The 21,360-nt window shown below is 42.3% G+C and overlaps 1 protein-coding gene across 1 annotated transcript in view; it reads right to left on the bottom strand.

The window, feature by feature from the left end:
- LOC308299767 (voltage-dependent N-type calcium channel subunit alpha-1B-like) overlaps positions 1–21,360 on the bottom strand; it is a gene marked incomplete at both ends in the record, with an annotated part of 244,047 nt that overhangs the window by 44,640 nt on the left and 178,047 nt on the right. The window contains 6 exons of the mRNA XM_080743555.1: positions 567–704; positions 1,803–1,963; positions 4,738–4,834; positions 14,329–14,349; positions 20,251–20,357; positions 20,943–21,002. Of these exons, the coding sequence (XP_080599681.1) occupies positions 567–704; positions 1,803–1,963; positions 4,738–4,834; positions 14,329–14,349; positions 20,251–20,357; positions 20,943–21,002 (584 nt within the window). The remainder of the gene's footprint in view (positions 1–566; positions 705–1,802; positions 1,964–4,737; positions 4,835–14,328; positions 14,350–20,250; positions 20,358–20,942; positions 21,003–21,360) is intronic.

The raw sequence follows: 21,360 nt of genomic DNA, 5'->3' as shown, positions 1-21,360 counted from the left end.
TCTTTCTTTCTTTTGTATTTTATGTCTTAGGTAAACTAATGTAATTTAAAGGTTTGAGAACAACTGGTATCAGGAACACATGAGTATGCTTCCCTGTACTGACTGTGATTTAACCAAATAGTTTTATTGTCTTTACTGACATTTACATTTGAATTTGTATTTCTTGAAATAATACACTAATAGCTTTTTGACATTCATTATGATAGAATGCGATGCTATGCACATTGGTTAAATGAATGTTATGATGACGTCGTCTCTGTCAGGTGGAAACCTCTATTACGCACAAAAAATGTGGTACTTTTCAGGATTCAAATAAAAAAAGTAGCTTGTGAATCTGCTACTTTTGATGTGTTTGCGTGACGCTGTAGTACAATCAAGTAGGTCATTAAAACACAACGAGTTAAAATATGGAGAATTGGAGAGTGTGGTTGACGAGTGTGTGTAGAGCTGATTGGCAGAAGTGTGTGTGTGTGTGTGTGTGCGTGCGTGCGTGCGTGCGTGCGTGCGTGCGTGCGTGCGTGCGTGCGTGTGTGCATGTGTGCGTGTGTGTGTGTGGTTTGACTCACAAGGGCCAGCCCTCTCCGGTGGAGACGGTGAACAGGGTGAGGAAGGCCCAGAGAACGTTGTCATAATGGAACTCGTACTTCTTCCACTCCCTGGGCTGAGCCGTCACGTCGTCCTTGTCATAGTCCAGGAACTGACCTCTGAGACGCCCAGGACAAAGAGAATGGGAGGGAGGGGGGTGGGGGTTAAGTGACAGAGATGGAGAAAGACAAGAGGAAGGCGAGGAAGGCGAGGGACGAGTTCACAGAACCATACACACAGAGAGAGAGAGGAAATGGGAAATATGGATGTGGGATGAGAAAGGAAGATTAGATACAAAAATGGGAAAGGTTCCATTGTAATTCATTTATAAGATTGGTCGGCAACTGGAGGCCGAAATTGGCACTGTACAGGACAGGTTCAATGCTCTTCAAAGCGCGTTGCTTCGTGAGTTGGGGTTCGAAGTAAATGTATTTATATAAATTATTAAGCATTTTTCTCTAATCTTCCTTTCCTTCCACCTCTGGTTTAGACAAGGGGTCTCATCATCACCTTCTTAAACTAATGGCCTTTTTTTTGGAGAATTATATTTTTGCCTAAGTCACATGGTTTTGTGACAAAAGAAATCTGGAGTACGTCAGTAAACAATTTGGCCTAAATCAGGTTTAATCCTATTTAATCGTATGTTACATAATTTACAGACGTCAATAGTCATACAGTATATTGTTATAAAGGTTTTGGGTGAAACGGTTAAGAAATATCATATAGTTTTGATACGGATCAGTTCTTTTTCTGTTTTCTGAAAAAAAAGAAAAAGAAAAAAGACTTTACTTAAAGGGGTACTGTCACCTAAAGGGGTTGAGGGGCAGATTACACTGTGACATGAGCTTCTCTGAAAACGGTCTGAAATAGTCTGAAGCTCATGTCACAGTGTAATCTGCCCCTCGCCCCCCAACAACAGCTGACCAGTACAGTAAGTAGTCATACAGTCAGGCTATACAGACAATTAATTTGATTGGCTTATAATTGCGCATCCCCACAATGACATCATAAAACTATTAACTTGTTTTTTAAGATGATTCTTAAAGTGACAGTAACACTTTAGGTGACAGGCCCTCTTTAAGGCCATTAGTTAAAGAAGGTGACATCATGTATGTTTTAGGAGATCAAGCTGTGTGGACTGTGTGCTGTGTGTTGTCACAGTGTGCGCTGTGTGCGGTGTGTTGTCACAGTGTGGGCTGTGTGCGGTGTGTCGTCACCTGCAGTCCCTCTCCAGGCCCTTGGACTCGTCGGTGCAGTAGAAGAACTTGCCCTTGAAGAGCTGCACGGCGATGACGGCGAAGATGAACATGAACAGGAAGTAGACGATGAGGATGTTGAGCACGTTCTTCAGCGAGTTCACCACGCAGTCAAACACCGCCTGGAGAACACACACGCACACACGCACGCACGCACGCACGCACGCACGCACATGCAGGGACGTGCAGAGAATGTTAGAGGGGCAGGGGCTGACATTTGTAAAAGGGCCTTTTGGTGAAAATATCAAAAATAGCAGACCTCCAAGCTCACAACGCGTTGGAGGTCGGCTATTTTCGACGCTTGATTTCTACACAGATGCTGTGTAGAACATAAGATGCTGCATTCAAGTTCAGGAGAATTTGGACGAGGCAATTCTCTTGAATGCTGCCTTCAGGTATGGCATGGAGAGGGGGCATTTGCATTTCATTCACCATTAAAATCAAACCTCGGTTCGAAGTGAAGCGGTGAACTTTTATTCTATGTATTCTAGAGCTATGAACTCTGTATACATTCGGTTCGAAGTGAAGCGGTATGTGTTCTAGAGTTCCAGAGCTCAGAATTCTGAATTCTGAATGAATTAATGATTTTATATGGAGGGCCGAATTGTCATGTGAAGCTTGACCAATCCTCAAAGTATGGCCTCATTGGACATTTTTGAAGTGGTGGAAACCGCTTCCAATGAATGGCTTTGTGTGTATCACGCCCATATATGGTCATTTCAGTCCAGAATGAACAGGCTTTTTCAAAAACAGAATGTCCGTTTAATTACCATATATGGTGATCTCAGTCCAGAATGAACAGGGTTTTTCAAAAACAGAATGTCCGTTACCTTATGTCCATATATGGTCACTCCAGGCCAGAATGAACAGGTTTCTCCTGTCCCGTACATATCAGTCCAGAATGAATAGGCTTTTTCAAAAAGCAAAATGTGTGTCCCATGTCCATATATGGTCATTTCAGTTCAGAATGAATAGGCTTTATATGTCCTGTACATCTAGAATATGTGTGCGGTGTCCCTCCCGGTCAGATGAATGGATACTTTGAGGATTGGTCAAGCTTCACATGATAATTTGGCCTTCAGGGTTTATCTGTCTTATTTAAACACTTTATATTTATTTATTTAATTACAAATTCTTATTTTAATGTATGTGTTTTAATCTATTTTATTTTTTAAACCTATTATACCAACTGTCATACCAGCTCTCCAAATACATTCAGAATAGAAGTTTTATCTGTCCACCGCTTCAATTCGAACCGAGGTTTGATTTTTAATCATCCAATCATCAGACCGGGACGGACACTACACACATATTCTGGACGTACGGGACAGATAAAACCTGTTCATTCTGGACTGAAATGACCATATATGGACGTGGGGAACAAACATGGGACACACATTTACGGACAGAGAAAACCTGTTCATTCTGGACTGAAATGACCATATATGGACGTGGGGGACACACATGGGACACACAAAGCCACTCCTTGGAAGCGGCTTTCACCGCTTCAAAAACTGAGGGCACTTTTGTACAGACAGATAAAAGGGCTGGGGCTCAAGCCCCCTTTGATGTCTATGTCTGCTGCACACACGCTCACGCACTGAGAATGTGTCCACTTTCATAATATGCATCTGCATGATTACACCCACTATATATGCTGGCATGGACGTCAGGAGGGAAAACCTTATATGTCCAAAACCGTGACTTTCCAGGAAACAAAAAAAAGAAGAAAACAAAAAATAACCATAATAACTACATTAGTAGTAGTATTTTTAGTCTTGTTGATACTTTTCATTGGTTAAATATTCATTAAAAACACACACAGATCTTAACGGCGACACGTTGTGAGCTTATAGATTGGCTATTTTCATCTTTACTTTTGAGTGACACTCTTGGACAATGACAATGACCATATCCCGCATATTATTATGCTGGATATGGTTGTCACTGAGCACCTTACTTACTGTTCTTCTCTATGTATTGTATTGTACTGTACTGTCATTTTGTATTTTTGTATGCTGCTGGTCCCCCTGTGTCCAAGACAGATTTCTCCTTAGGGAGACCAAATAAAGTAACCTTGAACCTTGACAATTACATAACATTTTAATGTGGAGATACAAGGTTTCTACCCGACAGCAACGAGTAGGCATTTGCATGATTACACATATATACTCGCATGAATCTCCCTCGCTCTCTCTCTCTGTCTCTTTCACTATCCCTTTCCATCAATTTATCTCCATACGACAGCACTCTGTTGATCAGGTCCGCGCTGCGATCACTCTGGGAGATGAAGTATTTTGTCCATCTATCAATCTAGCCAAAGAATATGCTGCAGCATGAATGATCAGCAGCCCGGCCTTTTGTTTTGAGTGCCATCCATCCATCCATCCCTCCCTCCATCCATCCCTCCATCCTTCTTCTGCCAGCTCGCCGATCTGTCGAGTTGACTCCACCCGAGCATCCAGTGAGCGTCGTCTACACGCCTGCCAACCCTGATCTGTCTCAATCATCTCACTTCTATTACCTCAATTAGATCCTCTGTCTTTTGTCAGGTCCATTATTTCATCTGATCAACAGCCGTTCCACACATCAGCGGCCGTTGTTTAGTCTAGGGAGAAGTTTTATGAGGCTCAACAACAAGAGTGACTGCGTCGGGAGACTCGGGACACATAACGGTATTCATTTTTCTCATTTGGTACTTGTGGCAAAGTGAGAGGGAGGTTGCACGCCGTTACATCAGGGCGGATGGCAGGAGGATGAGAGGCGACACACCTACTTCTAATCCACAGCTGTGATTAGCCTATCATTACTACAACCATCTGAAGAGTCTTCTAAACACCCTTTGATTCAGTGTATTGGGACTGACACTTGTTACCAGCCGGCTTTCTTACTCTACCTTGAGCTTCGGCAGACGTTTGATGGTCTTGAGAGGCCGTAGGACTCTGAGAACCCTCAGGGACTTGATGGTGTTGATATCCTTTCCTTTAGTCCCTCTGTGCGGAGAGAAGATACATATCGTCATTGTCGGGTGAAAACCTTGTATGTCCAAAACCATTCGTTTTTTATATTATCTAAAAAAATGAACTAAACTAGTGAAAACAGCCGATCTACAAGCACACAACGCCTCGCGGTGCGAGGCGTTGTGTGTGCGAGGCGTAGTGTGCTTGTAGATCTGCTGTTTTCACTACTTTTGTGCGACAGCCTTGTCTGATGAAGCAGGGCTTTACCTTGCGAAAAAACGTACAAATTTGAAACTTGGAGATACAAGGTTTCTGCCCGACAGTGACGATATGATAGTTTAGATACAGGATCTATGGTAGGTACATCGTAAGGTTGTGAGGCTGTTTGTGTTGCCACTGTTCAAAACAGTTGAGTGCACATACAGTATGTACACATAGGCACACTCCCCACGTGCAGCCATGCACAGGTACTGTATGTGCGTGCACACACGCACAATTCTGCAAGCACACACACATTCAAACACCCACACAGAGATAGCTACACAACCGTGCGTGAAACCATGTGAAACCCAGTCATCCAACAACAAACAAGGGCTAATTAGATGACACCAGGTACACATATAGGTAGATCTGTTCCATTAGTAGAGCACATGCATGTGAGTACATGTGTAAAGGCTTGTTATTGTTCAGTACAACCTCAACAGAAAAAACACCCACAAGCTATAAATACAAGGGGATGATGAGTGCATGAGAGCAAGACATGGTATTTCAGTTGAACAGTGGTTGTTAAAGTGAGGGTCCCTGGACCCTGGAAGGGTTCGTTGAGGGACTTCAAAACAGCACCCTTAGAGTCGATTCATACTCCACTTTTAGAGCCTAATCTATTTCGGTATGATATGGCATAATTCGGGGGCGAATTAATGACGTTACCCACCCACCGATCCTCTGAATGACGCCATTTAGGTTAGACATAGCCGAACCGAAATAAATTAGGCTCTAAAAGTGGAGTATGAATCGACCCTTACAGGTTTGCAACCCTCAGAGAGTACGAATGGGACAAAATGGACCCATCTGCACACTCTCAGAGTTATGGGGTCCTTGAAATTTAAAAAGGTTTGGGAACCACTGCTATAGGATAACACGGAAGAGGAAAACGTCATCGTTGATATTGACGCCCCAAAAGAACCCTCCCCTCCCCCCTCCCACCATGTTTGCAGAGGAGCTTCTTTGCAGGAACCACTGCTGTCACTTGTGGCAGTCGCTAACACGTGTTGCTATAACAGGTCACAAAGCGGTGGGATGTGACATAATATATGGCTGCAGCGTCACACACGTGGGCAGTGACATTGGCCAAGGACGGCGGCAGAGGCATTGTTAATCGAGTCACACACACAGTACAGTCATCAGTGTTAATACAAGCGCAGAGATTGATAGATGGATAGATACAGATAGATACCTATTTGTATTGATGTCCTACACAGGCGTTAACCAGGGTCTCGTCGTCACTCTCAAGAGTTACACACCTTTTAAGGGGTCTAGTCGGGGAGCCACATGCAGGCCCAAAAGCTCAAAGAAAATGGTTTAACCTGTGATGTCATGACGTACTTTTCATTTTAGTTTTTGAACGGTGGTCACACCGTCTCCTATACGTGGCTGTGTGTGTGGGTATGCGTCCGTCCGTCCGTCCGTGCGTGTATGTAGCCTGAGTCTGTATGTAGCCTGCAATACCTTTGCTGACCACACACGTTAAGGGAGGGGCGCTGTTGTTCAGACCAGGCGCACTCACGCGCACGCACGCACGCGCACGCGCACACACACACACACACACACACACACACACACACACACACACACACACACACACACACACACACACACACACACACACACACACACACACACACACACACACACACACACACACACACACACACACACACACACACACACACACACACACACACCCTCCACCGCTCAGTTCACACGAGTGTGATTATTGCTATCCATTTGGTCATTAAGGTACACAGAATGAGAGGCCTGCTCTGCCGGAAACATGGCGAAAAAAAAAGGATGGCCATTTGTATATTCACTGTCCCTTTGACTTCACTATACAGGAAAAGAATACAAAAAATAAATCTGCTTTAAGTAGCATGTGAGGGGTCAAACTATAGTTTAGTGATGCACTTTTCACACTTTTGTGGGGGGCGTTGTGAGCTTGTAGAGTTGTAGATCTTCAATTTTCACATTCTGTGAAACTGAGTCAAACCCAATGTAATGCCTGAACTCCTACAATTCCAAGGGCTTATCGGGGTGCGTGTGTGTGTGTGTGTGTGTGTGTGTGTGTGTGTGTGTGTGTGTGTGTGTGTGTGTGTGTGTGTGTGTGTGTGTGTGTTCCCCAGTTCAAATATGATTTTAGGAGATGACAGCCTGAAAAGGTTGAGGACCACTGTGCTGTACTTGGCCCTCTGCTTTTCTCCCTGTACACTAAATCCCTTGGTGCTGTCATCTCTGCTCACAATCTATCCTATCACTGCTATGCTGATGACACTCAACAGTTTTTGTCCTTCCCCCCTTCTGCCACCCAGGTGGAAGAACGCATTGCTGCATGTCTGGCCGACATCTCACAGTGGATGTCAGCCCACCACCTCAAGCTGAACCCGGACAAGACGGAGCTTCTCATCTTCCCAGCTAAGTCTTGCCCCATGCAAGATCTCACTATTTCCATAGATAATGCATTGGTGACTTCGGTTCCTACTGCTAGAAACCTTGGTGTGGTCCTGGACAGCCAGCTATCATTCAAGGCACACATTGCATCAGTCACCCGGTCCTGTAGGTTCACACTCTATAACATCCGTAAAATCAGACCTTTCCTCACCCTGGAGGCAGCCCAGCTCCTCATCCAGACATCTGTCATATCAAAACTTGACTATTGTAACTCTCTCCTCACTGGTCTTCCGGCATGTGCACTTAAACCCCTCCAACTGATCCAAAATGCCGCGGCACGACTGGTCTTCAACCAGCCTAAGTTCTCACATGTCTCTCCCCTTCTCCGCAGCCTCCACTGGCTCCTGGTTGCGGCCTGCACGGAATACAAAACACTGATGCTGACCTTCAAAGCAGCCAAAGGTATGGCTCCTCCATACCTCCAAAACCTGATCAACCCCTACACCCCCACCCGTTCACTTAGATCAGCCAACACAGGGATGCTGACAGAACCCTCGCTAAAAACCCCAGGGCAAAAATCCACTCGTCCGAGACAGTTTGCCCTCCTGGCCCCCAAGTTGTGGAATAAACTCCCTGTCGCACTTAGAACAATGGACTCACCCGCTAGCTTTCGCCGTGGACTGAAGACACACCTTTTCAGACTCCACCTAAACCCTTAGCACTACTGAAAAAAATCAATGACCATACATGAAGCTAGTTAGCATTTGTTTTTAAGTTTTTTAGAAACCTTTTTTTCTTTACGGATTATATAGTTTTTTTTTCTAGATAGATATTCATTTGCATTTGTTATATTGCTGTTGATGTACTGACATATAATCTTGTTTATTATTGTGATGTTTTTATCTGCTTATTGTAAGTCGCTTTGGATTAAATGCCTAAACTGTAAACTATATGTGGTCGTGTCCCAGTTGGATGGTTTGGTTGTCCACTTTCCAGTGTGTCCCTTCAGGAGGATCAGGTAGGATGAGGGCAGGTTTTTCACACAGAAAACCATGAGTAGTATTGCACATTAGTGCTTCCCATACTTTATGATCCTTAATATCAGGCCTCTTCTTAGCTTCTGCCACGCTCAACCCAAAACACATTGGATAAGCCCTGTCGTGGTTAATATCTTTAGGATACGTGGGCCAAACTTTCAACTCCTCTTGTGTTTTTATAAAAAACTTTTCCATAATGTCTGTGTACACCTTTATATTATTAACCCATCTATATTCATCAGGACGCACAAAGTTATTCAGGCCAAACCACACGTACTCCCCAGGGTCCTTGGTTTCTTTAATCAGATGGTACAGCCCTTCCCTATAGGAGGTTCCGTAGGCGTATGGGTAGCGCAAATCAGCAGCAAGGTCAGAGCTTTCATCCAGACACCTCCTCCTGGCAGTCTGCCAGTCCACTTTCTCCGTAAAGATCTTGTAACAATAAAAGTAGCCCCATCCACCTTTATACTTTCTCCAGTTTTCTGGACACTCGGTACAAGGCTGGTCCTTCAGGGGTCCGCTGTCTCTGTCGAGATCACAGTTCAAGTACAGCTTCCAGGGGTCTGCCTTCAGAACGTCTAGGATACACTTGCTACGTTGATTGAGACGCTCCAAGACCCGGTCCTGTGAGCTGATGTTCTTTTCATAGATGGACATTCTGGTTCGATGTGCGGCCTCCTCCCACATTATCTTTCCCATAAACGCAGCGCATAGTGTGACCAGGAAAAGGACCGTGAGGCGTCTCAGGAGTATGTCCGGGGGGGCTTGGTACTCCTCCTCGTGGTCTTTGCCCTGATCGCCCCCGGTCGCAGCATTTGCCTCAGTGGCATCTGGACTCACAGACGTTCCTTCGTCAACTTGCGACATTTTCTCTGCGTAGAGGTAATGACTAATGTCTGACCCTCGTGTTGGGTGCGCTCTAACATAAATACCTTGCATCTCAGGGGATTAAATGTGACGTCACTCCTGCCAAATATGGACTTGGGCAAACTTATATCATGGCAAGGCAAGGCAAGGCAGGTTTATTTGTACATAGAACATTCAACAACAAGGCCAGTGGTTCTCAACCTTTTACGGCTGTGACAAAACAAAAACAATCATATTTGAACTGGGGACCCCCCAAAACAATCATATTTTCACACTTTTGTGGGGGCCACTTTTAACCCAAGGAATGTTCTTCATGCTAAACAAATAATGCTTGCAATGGATTCAGAATCATGGAAAAACCCTAGTTTGACCCCTCACATGCTACTTAAAGTAGATTTATTTTTTGTATTCTTTTCCTGTATAGAAGTCAAAGGGACAGTGAATATACAAATGGCCATAAAATCTTTTCGCGATGTTTCCGGCAGAGCAGGCCTCTCATTCTGTGTACCTATAAATGACCAAAAGTACGTCGTTACATCACAGGTCCTCTCAAATTTTGGGCCGGTGGCTCCCCGACTAGTCATTTGGGACCCCCAAGGAACCATGAGGGTCCCTGGACCACACTTTGAGACCCACTGGTGTAGCAGAGTGTTTCCAGTGAGCCAAGAGCCTTCATTAGTATTATTAGTAACACAAGTGAAGGAAGTGAGAAGAGACTTTTCTGCATTTGCATTTCTGTTCCACAGGCTGTGTGTGTGTGTGTGTGTGTGTGTGTGTGTGTGTGTGTGTGTGTGTGTGTGTGTGTGTGTGTGTGTGTGTGTGTGTCAACGTGAGAACAACAGAAACCTTCTAATTAACTGTGAAATGAGTGCAAAACTGAGCCAGTGGAGGTGGCGGTGTTGGTGTGTGACTGTGGTTCAGGAGACAATAGAGTTGTTGTGACTGATGCAATAAAAGGTGGTACACTTTGAATATGTCCATTTAAAGGAGCATACCGGCAAGTCTGATGTGTTTAGGCCATTCCAGGTATAGGCCTACCGGTACGACGTTTGATTCTGAGGAAGCCATTGGATTCAATTCCATCCATTTCAATACGTACAATCGGGGGGAAATCATCCGTGGCTTTATTCAAGTATTTGAAGATTGTGAATCTGTGGTTAAAAAGGCATGAAACCCTAAGGCCAGGGTTTCAAAATCAGCCTTATGGCCTGGGCTGATTCCTACTTACTTACCCATCTCTCAAACCCAGAGAACATGTAGGCCTTAGTGTTCATATTACCATAGATTGCTATGCACTCCTTCGGGGCTATCACAAGATGTCTCAGTTGGGTGGAAACCTCGTAAGTCCAAAACATTTACTTTCAAGGATTCAAATTCTAAAATAGCAAAGATAGCACATCTACAAGCTCGAAACGCTGCGCAAAGCGCCACGCTTCGAGCTAACAGATCTGCTGTTTTTGATACTTTTGTGCGACGCTGTAGTGTCATCAAGCAGGGCCATTCGTTTAACGGGAAAACACAAAAAGTTAAAATATGGAGATACGAGGTTTCTACCCGACTGCAACGAAGAGAGAAGCAGCTGGTTCCACAAACATACTGCTTTTTTCTTTCTTAAAGAGGAAGGCTGGCTCTAACAAACTAGCATGCACCTCTCATGCTCTGATGGCTTGGTTAGCCTGGCATGCAATCCACTGCAGTCAACTCCAGTCCTTTGACCATTTGAGAAACTCAAACACATCTGGATGGAGAGAGCTGTCTCCCAATAGCTTTCAGAAGAGCCCTGGGCTCGGAGAACGTGTGCGAATGCGTGTTTGTGCAGCTTGTGTCTAGGGCTGCAACTATCCACTGTTTTCTTTATTTATTTGTATCTTCGTATTTGTTCATTCTTATCAACCACCTTTTTCGATTAATCGAATAATCACAATTCGATTTTCTTTTCACAAAATCGATTAGCCGACGCTCTGGTGGGCGCAGTGGTAAAGTCACCACCACGGAGGCAGTGGGTTCGAATCCAACCGAGGTGCAAACGGTTTTGTCGGAGGTCTAACACAATTGGCCCGTGATCGGGGGAGTGAAGCCGGGCGGAGAGGGTGATATTGGTCATTTTACGTACGGGCTAGGGGGGCACCTGTCAACGGGGAGTGTTGGGCGGGAGGAGGAGGATGTAGGCTCTACCTCCTCCCACTGGGGGCTCCTCACTGGCAGGTGAGACAGTAGGATACAACAGCAGAGACAACACAGTAATGTGTGCGGGGAGGAATCAAGAATTGACATTGCGACTAGATTGGGGAGAAAAAGGGGTAACAAATCAGCAGTTAAGCCCTATTTAACACTTCACGGTACACATTCTTTTTTACAGAAGCAGCCGATTCCCCTTAAATATTTTGATCCTCAAAATCAATTATTATCTTATCGATTGAAACAAAATCAAATCAATTATTAAAATATGTGTTATTTATTATACAATCTATTGAATTGATTAATCGGATTAGCTGTTACACCCCTTCTTATAAGTGTGTGTGTGTGTGTGTGTGTGTGTGTGTGTGTGTGTGTGTGTGTGCGTGCGTGCGCGCATGCGTGTGTGTGTGCGCGTGCGTGTGTGTGCGTGCAGGGTGTTGGCGTCAAAGCAGTGCAGATCGGCCACTGTTCCGTCATGTGCTCAGCGGCCATCAGTGCAGTGAGTGCAGCGAGGTCACCCTGGGTCGCCATGGCGACGGGCCTCTCATCTGAGTGCCCCCCCCCCCCCCCCCCCCCCCCCCCTTTCCAGAGCAAGGAGCATTTCCTGTTTACAGACGGGAGAGCTCACAGCCAATCAGCAGGCTGAGTCACAGCGAAGCATGGCGGAAAGTAACTAAGTGTATCTACTCAAGTAGATGTGTGTGTTTAGTAGGTAATATGTATGCCAATGCTTTTGTCTTTTCACGCAAAATGTTTAATGCAGGCCTTTTAATTAGTCTCTGTCGGTTGGAAACCGCATACGTTCAAAACAGTTACTTTTCGGGATTCACATAGAAAACCATTAACTCTCCCCACGCTTTGAACGTTCACGTTCGCCCGATTTCGCAAGACCTCTCCGCCAATACGGCACTCGTTCGGTTCGTTCGTCTGATGACTGTAAGCTGATGAGGGGTCGCGCGGCCGTCTACTGTAAACACATTTTCCGCGGTGATGGTGTAAAAAATCCATTATGCGTTAGATCAACGGAAAACAATTCACTTCCTTGTTGATTTCCTCTGGCTCTGAGGCTCTGTGGCCAGTGACTGGTCTTCTTCTTCTTCAACACATAACAGGCAAATTCACATTCATTCTCGCATGACGCCGCCCTCTGCTGCCTGGCAGACCAAAGTGCACTATTGCACAACCCAAAAAAATAAAAATAAATAAATAAATGTCTGTCTGTCTATCTACTATAACGTCGCAAAGGTAAGCCGCTTTTTGATGGCGCCAGACCCAATAAATAAATAAATGATCTGGCAGTAGGAGAGTTAAAAGTAGCAGATCTACAAGCTCAAAGCTTTTCTAACCCTAACGCTAACCCTAACCCTACTTTTGATGTTTTCGTGTGAGGCCTTACCTACTATGGCCCTTTCCCACTGGGCGCGATAACGATAAGGATAACAATAAAAAAATATAGTTTTCAATTGAAGTGGATGGTAGGTTCCACACCACAACGATAAAGCTGTCATAATTGATGTGAATCAAGTTATGATCAAGTAAGGACGTTGATTTCCGAAAACGAGGAGATAAGAGGTTTTTGCCCGACAGCGAAAAAATTATAACAGATTATTTCTGCATTGTGCTACTTAAAGAAAGTAAGTAAAAGTACTTCTTCCACCACCGCAGTGAAGCTGTACTTAGCACTCAGCCTTCTGTTTGCTCCCACAGCAAGCAACACAGTAGGCATAAGTCTCTCTACTCTCTCTACTCGCTTTTCACCAGCAAATTAATTCATTTATATGCAGAATGTGTGCCTGGTTTAGATATCGAGTGACATTATTATTGACATTTTCTGTAAGCAAAATAATGCCTATTCTGTCTAAATGCTTAAGACAGTCCTTGCCTTTAATTAACTAGACACAATATTTTGGAATCCAAATGGTTATTTATAGCATCGTTATCACACGTACACCGATTGAGGTAAACTGCAGTAGTACGATGATCTCTTATTGTAAAGGAGAGAGAGAGTGAAAGAGGCAAAAGGAACTAAGCTTAAAGAACCATGTATGAAATGTAGATTTTAAGGGGGCAAACATATTCAGGCGGAAAGGGAGGCTTACGTAAGCCGTCTAACGGCGGAGGTCCCTCTCATATGTTGTGCACTCACACTAGATTAATAGCTACTAGCACACGGAGGCAGCAGGAGCTCGAAACCAACAGTGGGTTGATTTTTTTTAGAACAGTCTTCTGAAAGCTATAAGCTGGAGAGACAGTGGGAGTGAAGGCTAATTTATACCACATCCAAAGACAAAAAAATATGTATTTTCAACCGACGTTAACAAACAAAACAAACAAACACGTCTTTTGTTTTTTTGCTTTTTCAGTTGAGACTACGTCATTTTTGCCGTACAATGCGTCCAGTTCATTCATGTATAAATGAGCCTTTGAGGATAGGTTCACTGGTATGAGATCAAAGGGAGGTTAATGCTTCATTTATGCTCCGTCGTACGGCGGACGGCAGTGTTGCACGCGGAAAACACCAGATCGGCAAGCTCACAACACGTCGCGGACGCGACACGTGAGCTTGTCAATCTGGCGATCCGATCAGCCATTTCCGGCGGCCGACTCGTCGCACAACACAGCATAAATGGAGGAGGTAAGTAGAGGTTCTATCCTGAGCTGTTCAAGACAAGATGATGCAGGAAGTGGCTGAGAAGAGGAACTGGTAGTTTATGTTTTGAGTGCAAAGGCAGAGAGGTCAAGGGTCAAGGGGGGTGCAGTAGATTTAGCGACAGTTCCCACCTGACGACACTTTGTTGCGATCTGATGAGGAAGAGCAGTAATACACACAAACACAAAACGCGCAAAGCGCGCGCACACGCACACACACACACACACACACACACACACACACACACACACACACACACACACACACACACACACACGAGCCACCTTTATACCCTGCATCAACATACATCTCCTATGCAGTTTGTGTCCAGCTTGTAGATCTGCTATTCATTTAAACCAGAATATTATTCATATTAGTACAGTTCAATATAGATTCCAATCAGCCAGTTGATACTTGGTGTAAAGGTGACCGTAATGTATACATCCATACAACAGAAGCATAGGAGAAATTATGACTGCTTTAAAGACAGAGCAAAAAATATACATTTCAAGCATTTAACAAAAGGACACAGGAAATGCCACTGTTTAGCCTTACAAATTGAGAACATGAAAGCACATTATAAAGTAAACAATGATAAGAGGAAAACACTTGCACTTAGTTGTCATTATCGGAAAAAGAATAATCAACCACATAGAGACACAAAAAAGAAGACTGCTCCCTGAATGTCGTCACAGTGGATGTATGAGTCAGTAAATGAACCTGTGTTCAAATGGATCCAATAGTCAGTACTATACTATAGTCCTATACTATACAAGTGCTATATTTAGTACATTTACTACATGCAAAGTTATGGAAAATATGGGGATACAGTACAAGGTATCTGCCTGAATGAGTGAAAATGAGTGAAAGATGACATGTTGTTCCCAGTGGTGTAAAGTAACTAAGTACATTTACTTAAGTACTGTACTGTACACTTTTTAGGTATTTGTACTTTACTTGAGTAGTTCCAATTTCCAATACTTTTACTTCTACTCCACTAGGGTGCCCTCACACCAAAATACCTATGAGAGTGGAATCCGCGTTCCGCCAATGCATTTCAATGATAAGGGAGCATTTTTTTGCAGAAATCCTCAGCTGGCATGAAACCGCTTCACTCTCATTGAAATGCATTGGCGGAACGCGGATTCCACTCTCATAGGTATTTTGGTGCGAGGGCACCCCTACACCTCGGATCCAAATATTGTACTTTTACTCCACTACATTCATTGTGAGCTTGTAGATCTGCTATTTTCAAACATTTTTGTACTTTTACTTTGGGTAATTTGAGTACATTTTTATACCGATAATGTTGTACTTTTACTCAAGTAAATTTTGTATTCCAGACTTTTTTATTCCAGAGTATTTCTATATTTCAGTATTTATACTTTTACTTAAGTAACGAATATGAGTATTTTCTACAACACTGGTTGTTCCAGACAGCATGAACAACAGCGTTTATGGATGATTGTTTGTTCTTCTGTACCGCAGAAGACATTAGTGAGTAGTGAGGACACGACAGTGCTTGACAAGACAGAGTGATCTGAGGGCGCTCTCTGTCTGTGTCACGCCTGTCTGCCGCCACAAGAGGAGTGGAGAGCAGTGTTGATTTTGACAGCAATTTTTGATTTATTTTCAATAGTCTTTTGAATAGAATTAAATGTAGTTTTAGTCATATATTAGTCATCTGAAATGTTTTACTTTTAGTCTACTTTTAGTCGACTAAATCTACAGCTGATTTTGACGACAAACATGTATTTCAGCGGGCCTTGATGACGTCGTAATGGCTGATTTTACACTTGGTTGCATGCTGGAAATAGCCGATCTAGAAGCTCGCTGTTTTCAGAGGGCAACACCCGAGCGCAACCAAACATAAATTGTCTTGTCTTTTAAGTTCTTGTCTTTAAGATGTCTTGTCTTTTAGGATCACTTCTCCACTAGTCCCTGCTTTAACATTTTAGTCTTTAACAGTGAAAAAAGGTAGTCGATGCAACATTTCCATTTCCGACAGGGTACTGGCGATGGCAGCGGCGATCTATTAGATAAACTCACCGGGAGCTGTTTGTCTCTGTCGCATGGAAACCTCATTATGTCCAAACCCGTTAACTTTCGGGATTCAAATTCAAAACTATGGCAAAAGTAGCAGATCTACAAGCTCGAAGCGCGTCGCTTCGCGCCACTTTTCATGCCACGCTTCGAGCTTGTAGATCTGTTACTTTTGATCTGCTTTTGTGTGACACTGTAGTGTGATCAAGTAGGGCGCTAATTTACGAAAAAAAAAAATGGAAAAATATGAAGATAAGAGGTTTCTGCCCGACAGCAACGAATGCTGAAAACTAACATTGTGACTCATCTGTGTCAAGAGGAGAACACAGAAATGCAGTTCATTTCTGTGTTCTCCTCTTGACACACAGCAACCAGTGGTGTAAAGTAACTACGTACATTTACTTAAGTACTGTACTTATGTACAATTCAGAGATATTTGTACTTTACTGGAGTATTTCCAATTTCCAATACTTTTACTTCTACTCCACTACACCTCAGATCCAAATAGTGTACTTTTACTCCACTACAATAGTTACTTTGCAGATATAAATTATAAGATTATAAAACATACATTAACCACTTTAGCCCTATTTTATACATAGGCTATTTGAAAATAGATAAAATTAATATTCTACCTGAGCTGAATTATAGCTGAATTAATAATCTACTTGACTAGCCCGAGCTGAATTAATATTCCAGATTACTGCGTGGTGTTAATAAACTGCACTGTTATTTCTTTCTCTGATTATGTTATGATTATAGCGTAGCGACTTTTCCAACACAATGTATTCAGAAGCAGAATCACATTAAGAAGTAATGAATTGAAAATGCTAATGAAATGCCTCTGCTTCAAATTAGGGGGAATACATAATAATAATAATGATTAAACGTGATTTTGACAGGGGCTACAATGGAAAGTACCAGCAATATTTATATTACTGTTTTTTATTATTATTGCTCAACACTGCTGTGCTTATATGCGAAAATACCAATGAGATGGAGAACAAATACTATGTAATCCAAACATGCATGTAAGACTACAAACAGACAAATGTGACATGGGCTGGTAGAATGTGCCTTTTTAAAAGATTACTAAAGTACAGATTTTTTTCACGATAAATTGTGTGACACTCATTGAAATGTAAATTAGTTGAATGTTGTTAAACCTCAAATCAAGAAACTGAGAAAAGGCTGTCAAATATATGTTTTATCTCACATCCCTCACAGGAGATGGTTTAAGGACACAAAAGTATTTTTGTGACCCTAAAATTGCTGTTTGTTATATTGAAAAAAGAAAAGCAAAATCCAACCTGTCATTGCTTTGCACAATTCCATGTTTTACACACTTCAAGCACATCCAATTTGACCCAGTCACAAGTGTCAATATGAATCTTTGATGGTGATGATGTCTATAATCCTAAAAGCAGTCAATAATAGGCAAATATATTCATTCTATAAAAACTATACTATAAATGTCAATAAAATTTAATACAACAAGGTCAGCTGAAAACAATATGGCTCAGAGAGACAGTGAGATAGATAAGAGACAGAAAGAACAAATGGACTAGGCAAGCAGACAGACAGGAATAGAGAGCAGACATTACCCCATAAGGCTCCTGAAAGCAATCCAAGCAAGAAAAAGGAGAAAAAGATAAAAGGAAATAGCAAGGAGAGAAATAAGAGGACAGAGTCAGCGACAGAAGACAGGAACAGCGAAAAGTCACTCAACACACACACTGTAAGGTAACTCTGGAAATGGACCCTCAAGCCACCTACAGATGATGACACTGTGTATAGCACCAGCATCCATCTCAACGCACCGATTCTCGCACATTCTGACTCCTACTGTAACTACAAATATGGTGACATACTGACCGGTAAAAATGTGGAAAACAACAGACAGAGGCGTAATCTCAGAAAGACATGGGGGTGGCAAAAAAAATAAGTTACCACAGCCCCATTTCTAAAATAGCAAAAATTGTTGATCTACAAGCTTGTCGGGTGGAAACCTTGTCTGTCCCACACTGTTCCTTTTCAGGATTCAAATGCGGAAATAGCAAAGGTAGTGGATCGGCAAACTCAAAACGTGTCGCTTCGAGCTCGCGTTTTCTAGCTTGGAGATATTCTACTTTTGATGCTTTTGTGTGATGTTGTTGTGATCAAGTAGGGCATTCATTTACAGGAAAAAAACCCCACAAAAGGTTAGAATATGAAGATAAGAGGTTTCTGCCCGACAGTGACGAAATGCAAATAGGACTCCACAGTGCACTGGCGCCCTGGCAATCGTCAAGTGGAACAGGCTTTAGGTGTCCATTTCAGAGTTGAATTAACACGTTTTCTTGTTTACAGCGTAGCTATCCATCTACAGAAGGCACCAACACAAAAGAACAAGCGACAGAAAGACAATAAAAGCTGCAGCAACACTGGTGATAAACAATTCTGCAACAGGAGGTCGATTTACAGTCGTAGAAAGTAACTACAGTACGCAGGTACTGTACTCAGGTACTGTAGAATTTTGAGTAACTTTTACTTTACCGTTTGTACTTCCATTTTTCAATACAAGTTTGTGTTTTCAGTGGTTTTGTGGCGTTTTCAGTGGTTTCATGTGGACACACACATTTATTGAGGCGATTCTGTGTGTACGGTAAACTTTTTGAAAACGACATTTAAAAAATAAGTCTCCGTCTGGATGTGGCCTGATTTCAAGATTTCAAGAGACAAACACAATCTGTACACTCCCAGCTGAGCGAACAGATTAACAGACAGATTTTGTTCTAAGAGATGACATTTCTCTGTTGACCCCAGAGCTTTGAACATTTCAACACACTTATTATTAACCTGCTTTGTTGGTCTGTGTTTATCATTCTCTCTCATCTTTCTCGATTTGTGTGCAGCGAGCACACACACACGCACGCACGCGCGCGCGCACACACACACAGAGAGAGTCCTTATTGTCAGCTGGACCACTTTTGAGTATTTCATTTCCGTATAGTGACGTGTATCCTAGTGAAACATGGGCAAACAGGAAGTCATTAAGATTGGACTTTTTGATATAAAAACACACAAAAGTTGAACATTTTTCCATTTCTTTTGGCATCGATTGTTAACCGTGTCCCCATTATGACCGTGGATATCGTCCCCATCGGGCAGAAACTTTGTATTTCCATATTCCATTATATAATGTCCTACTTGGCCAAGAAAACTAAATCTAAATCTAAACATACAAGGTTTCCACCCGACAACGACGATATGCTCTAAAAGTGTGAAAAACATATATTATTTTTGTTTCAGCTCGTCTATATAAGGTCAAAATTATCCAATTCCGAGGCAGTTCCTGTGACATGGTTCAATGTAAAGACAATTTGTTGCAGGCTCCATGTCTTTTGAGCAGGAGCATGTGCACACACACCATCTATATGCGCATTCACACGCATGCGTGTGCATGTGACAAAAAATTGCGTCCCCCAGGGAGAAAAAACAACAACCAAAAAACACACCACTGAAAGTATGTTACCAGGTTTATTCTAGTTAATTAGTTAAGTTAACAAAATAATGAAGACTAGACTAAAGATTCTAGATAACTGAAATAAAAACGCCCTTGAAAATCTTCGTCAGACATATATACAGTATATACCTGGTTCTGATCATTCTTGCAGAGAGGTAATGTTTGTGTTCTTTGCACGTGCCCAAATCAACTTTTTGTTCATGTGTGGATACTTGTTTCTTTAGTCTTCTGATCGCCCGTCCAAATATGAGATTGCCAAAATGTCCCGGAGTCATCAGAGCATTTAATCCCCATGTATACTGTACTGTGTTATCATCTCATCTCATTGTGTCCTTACAATATGCCATATATTCATATATAAAATGTATAAAAATATTTGAAATATAATTAATATCATCTCATCTCAAGAGTCCCACTGTACTGTTGTGTAATGGGAGAAAAGATACTAAAACTATTCATTTCATTATCAACTCAATTATGGGAAAAAGCTAAAAGTGTGACTTACGAGCAGGCGAAAGCCACAAGGGCACCACTGACCACAATGAAGTCCAGAATGTTCCACAGGTCACGGAAATAAGCACCAGGGTGGAGGAGCAAGCCCAGGTCTATCATCTAGATTAGAACAATATCAAGAAAAAAATGTCAATCATTACACGGTAAATACTGTAATAATGGAGATTGGAGATCGAAGGTACACAGTTAAATCTAAATTTAAAGTCATAGTATTGTGTAACATTCATGTTAAGACGTCTTAGGGTCCCAGATATTTCGGAATGCACAACAAGTCATCAGAAGAACCTGTATATCAACGATAGAATACATGAATCTCAGGTACATTTCCGGTCCCTTTTTGTCAGGCCACAGACTCTTTAATAAAAATAGTGTTTCATAATGTTTTGAGAAGTTATAAAAAAAAAAAAAAAATCATTTTTTCTGTATGTGGATTATTATTGTGAAAACTATACCAGTGGGAAATTATATACATTTTTTTTTTTTTTTTTTTTACTTTCGCTTAGCATATAATAGAAACGGTTACACAGTATGACTTTAACTCAGAGAGTATACAAATACACTCTCACATTTACAAATAGATGGATTAACAATTGAGGATTTGACTGTGTACATAAGCCTCCTCTCAGTGCTTATCCAGCGCTGATATTCCCAGTGCTGCATTCAGCGTATTCACGGCTCCCTCACCTTAATCACCATCTCAAAGGTGAAGACTCCCGTGAAGACGTAATCCAGGTACTTGAGAACCTGCGACCAGAGAGAGTGGGAAATTATTATCACCAGTGGTGGAAAGTAGCTAAGTACATTTTCTTAAGCACTATGTAATTACGTACAATTTTGCTGTATTTGTAATATACTTGAGTATTTCCAATTTCCAATTCTTTTACTTCTACTCCACTACATCTCGGATCCAAATATTGTACTTTTACTCCAATACATTTATTTGAGAACTAGTAACTAGTTACTTATGATAATTTATTATAAAACACACATTAGCCACTTTAGCCCTATTTTATACCTTGGCCCTTTGAAAATAGCCGATCTACAAGCTCACAACACATCAACACATCATGCTGCAACTTGTTGTGAGCTTGTAGATCTGCTT

The sequence above is a fragment of the Nannobrachium achirus genome (assembly GCF_963921795.1).
Source record: "Nannobrachium achirus genome assembly, chromosome: 15".
NCBI lineage: Eukaryota > Metazoa > Chordata > Actinopteri > Myctophiformes > Myctophidae > Nannobrachium > Nannobrachium achirus.
The sequence above is the reverse complement of the archived record's forward strand: the minus strand, read 5'-3'. Positions and strand labels throughout refer to the sequence as shown.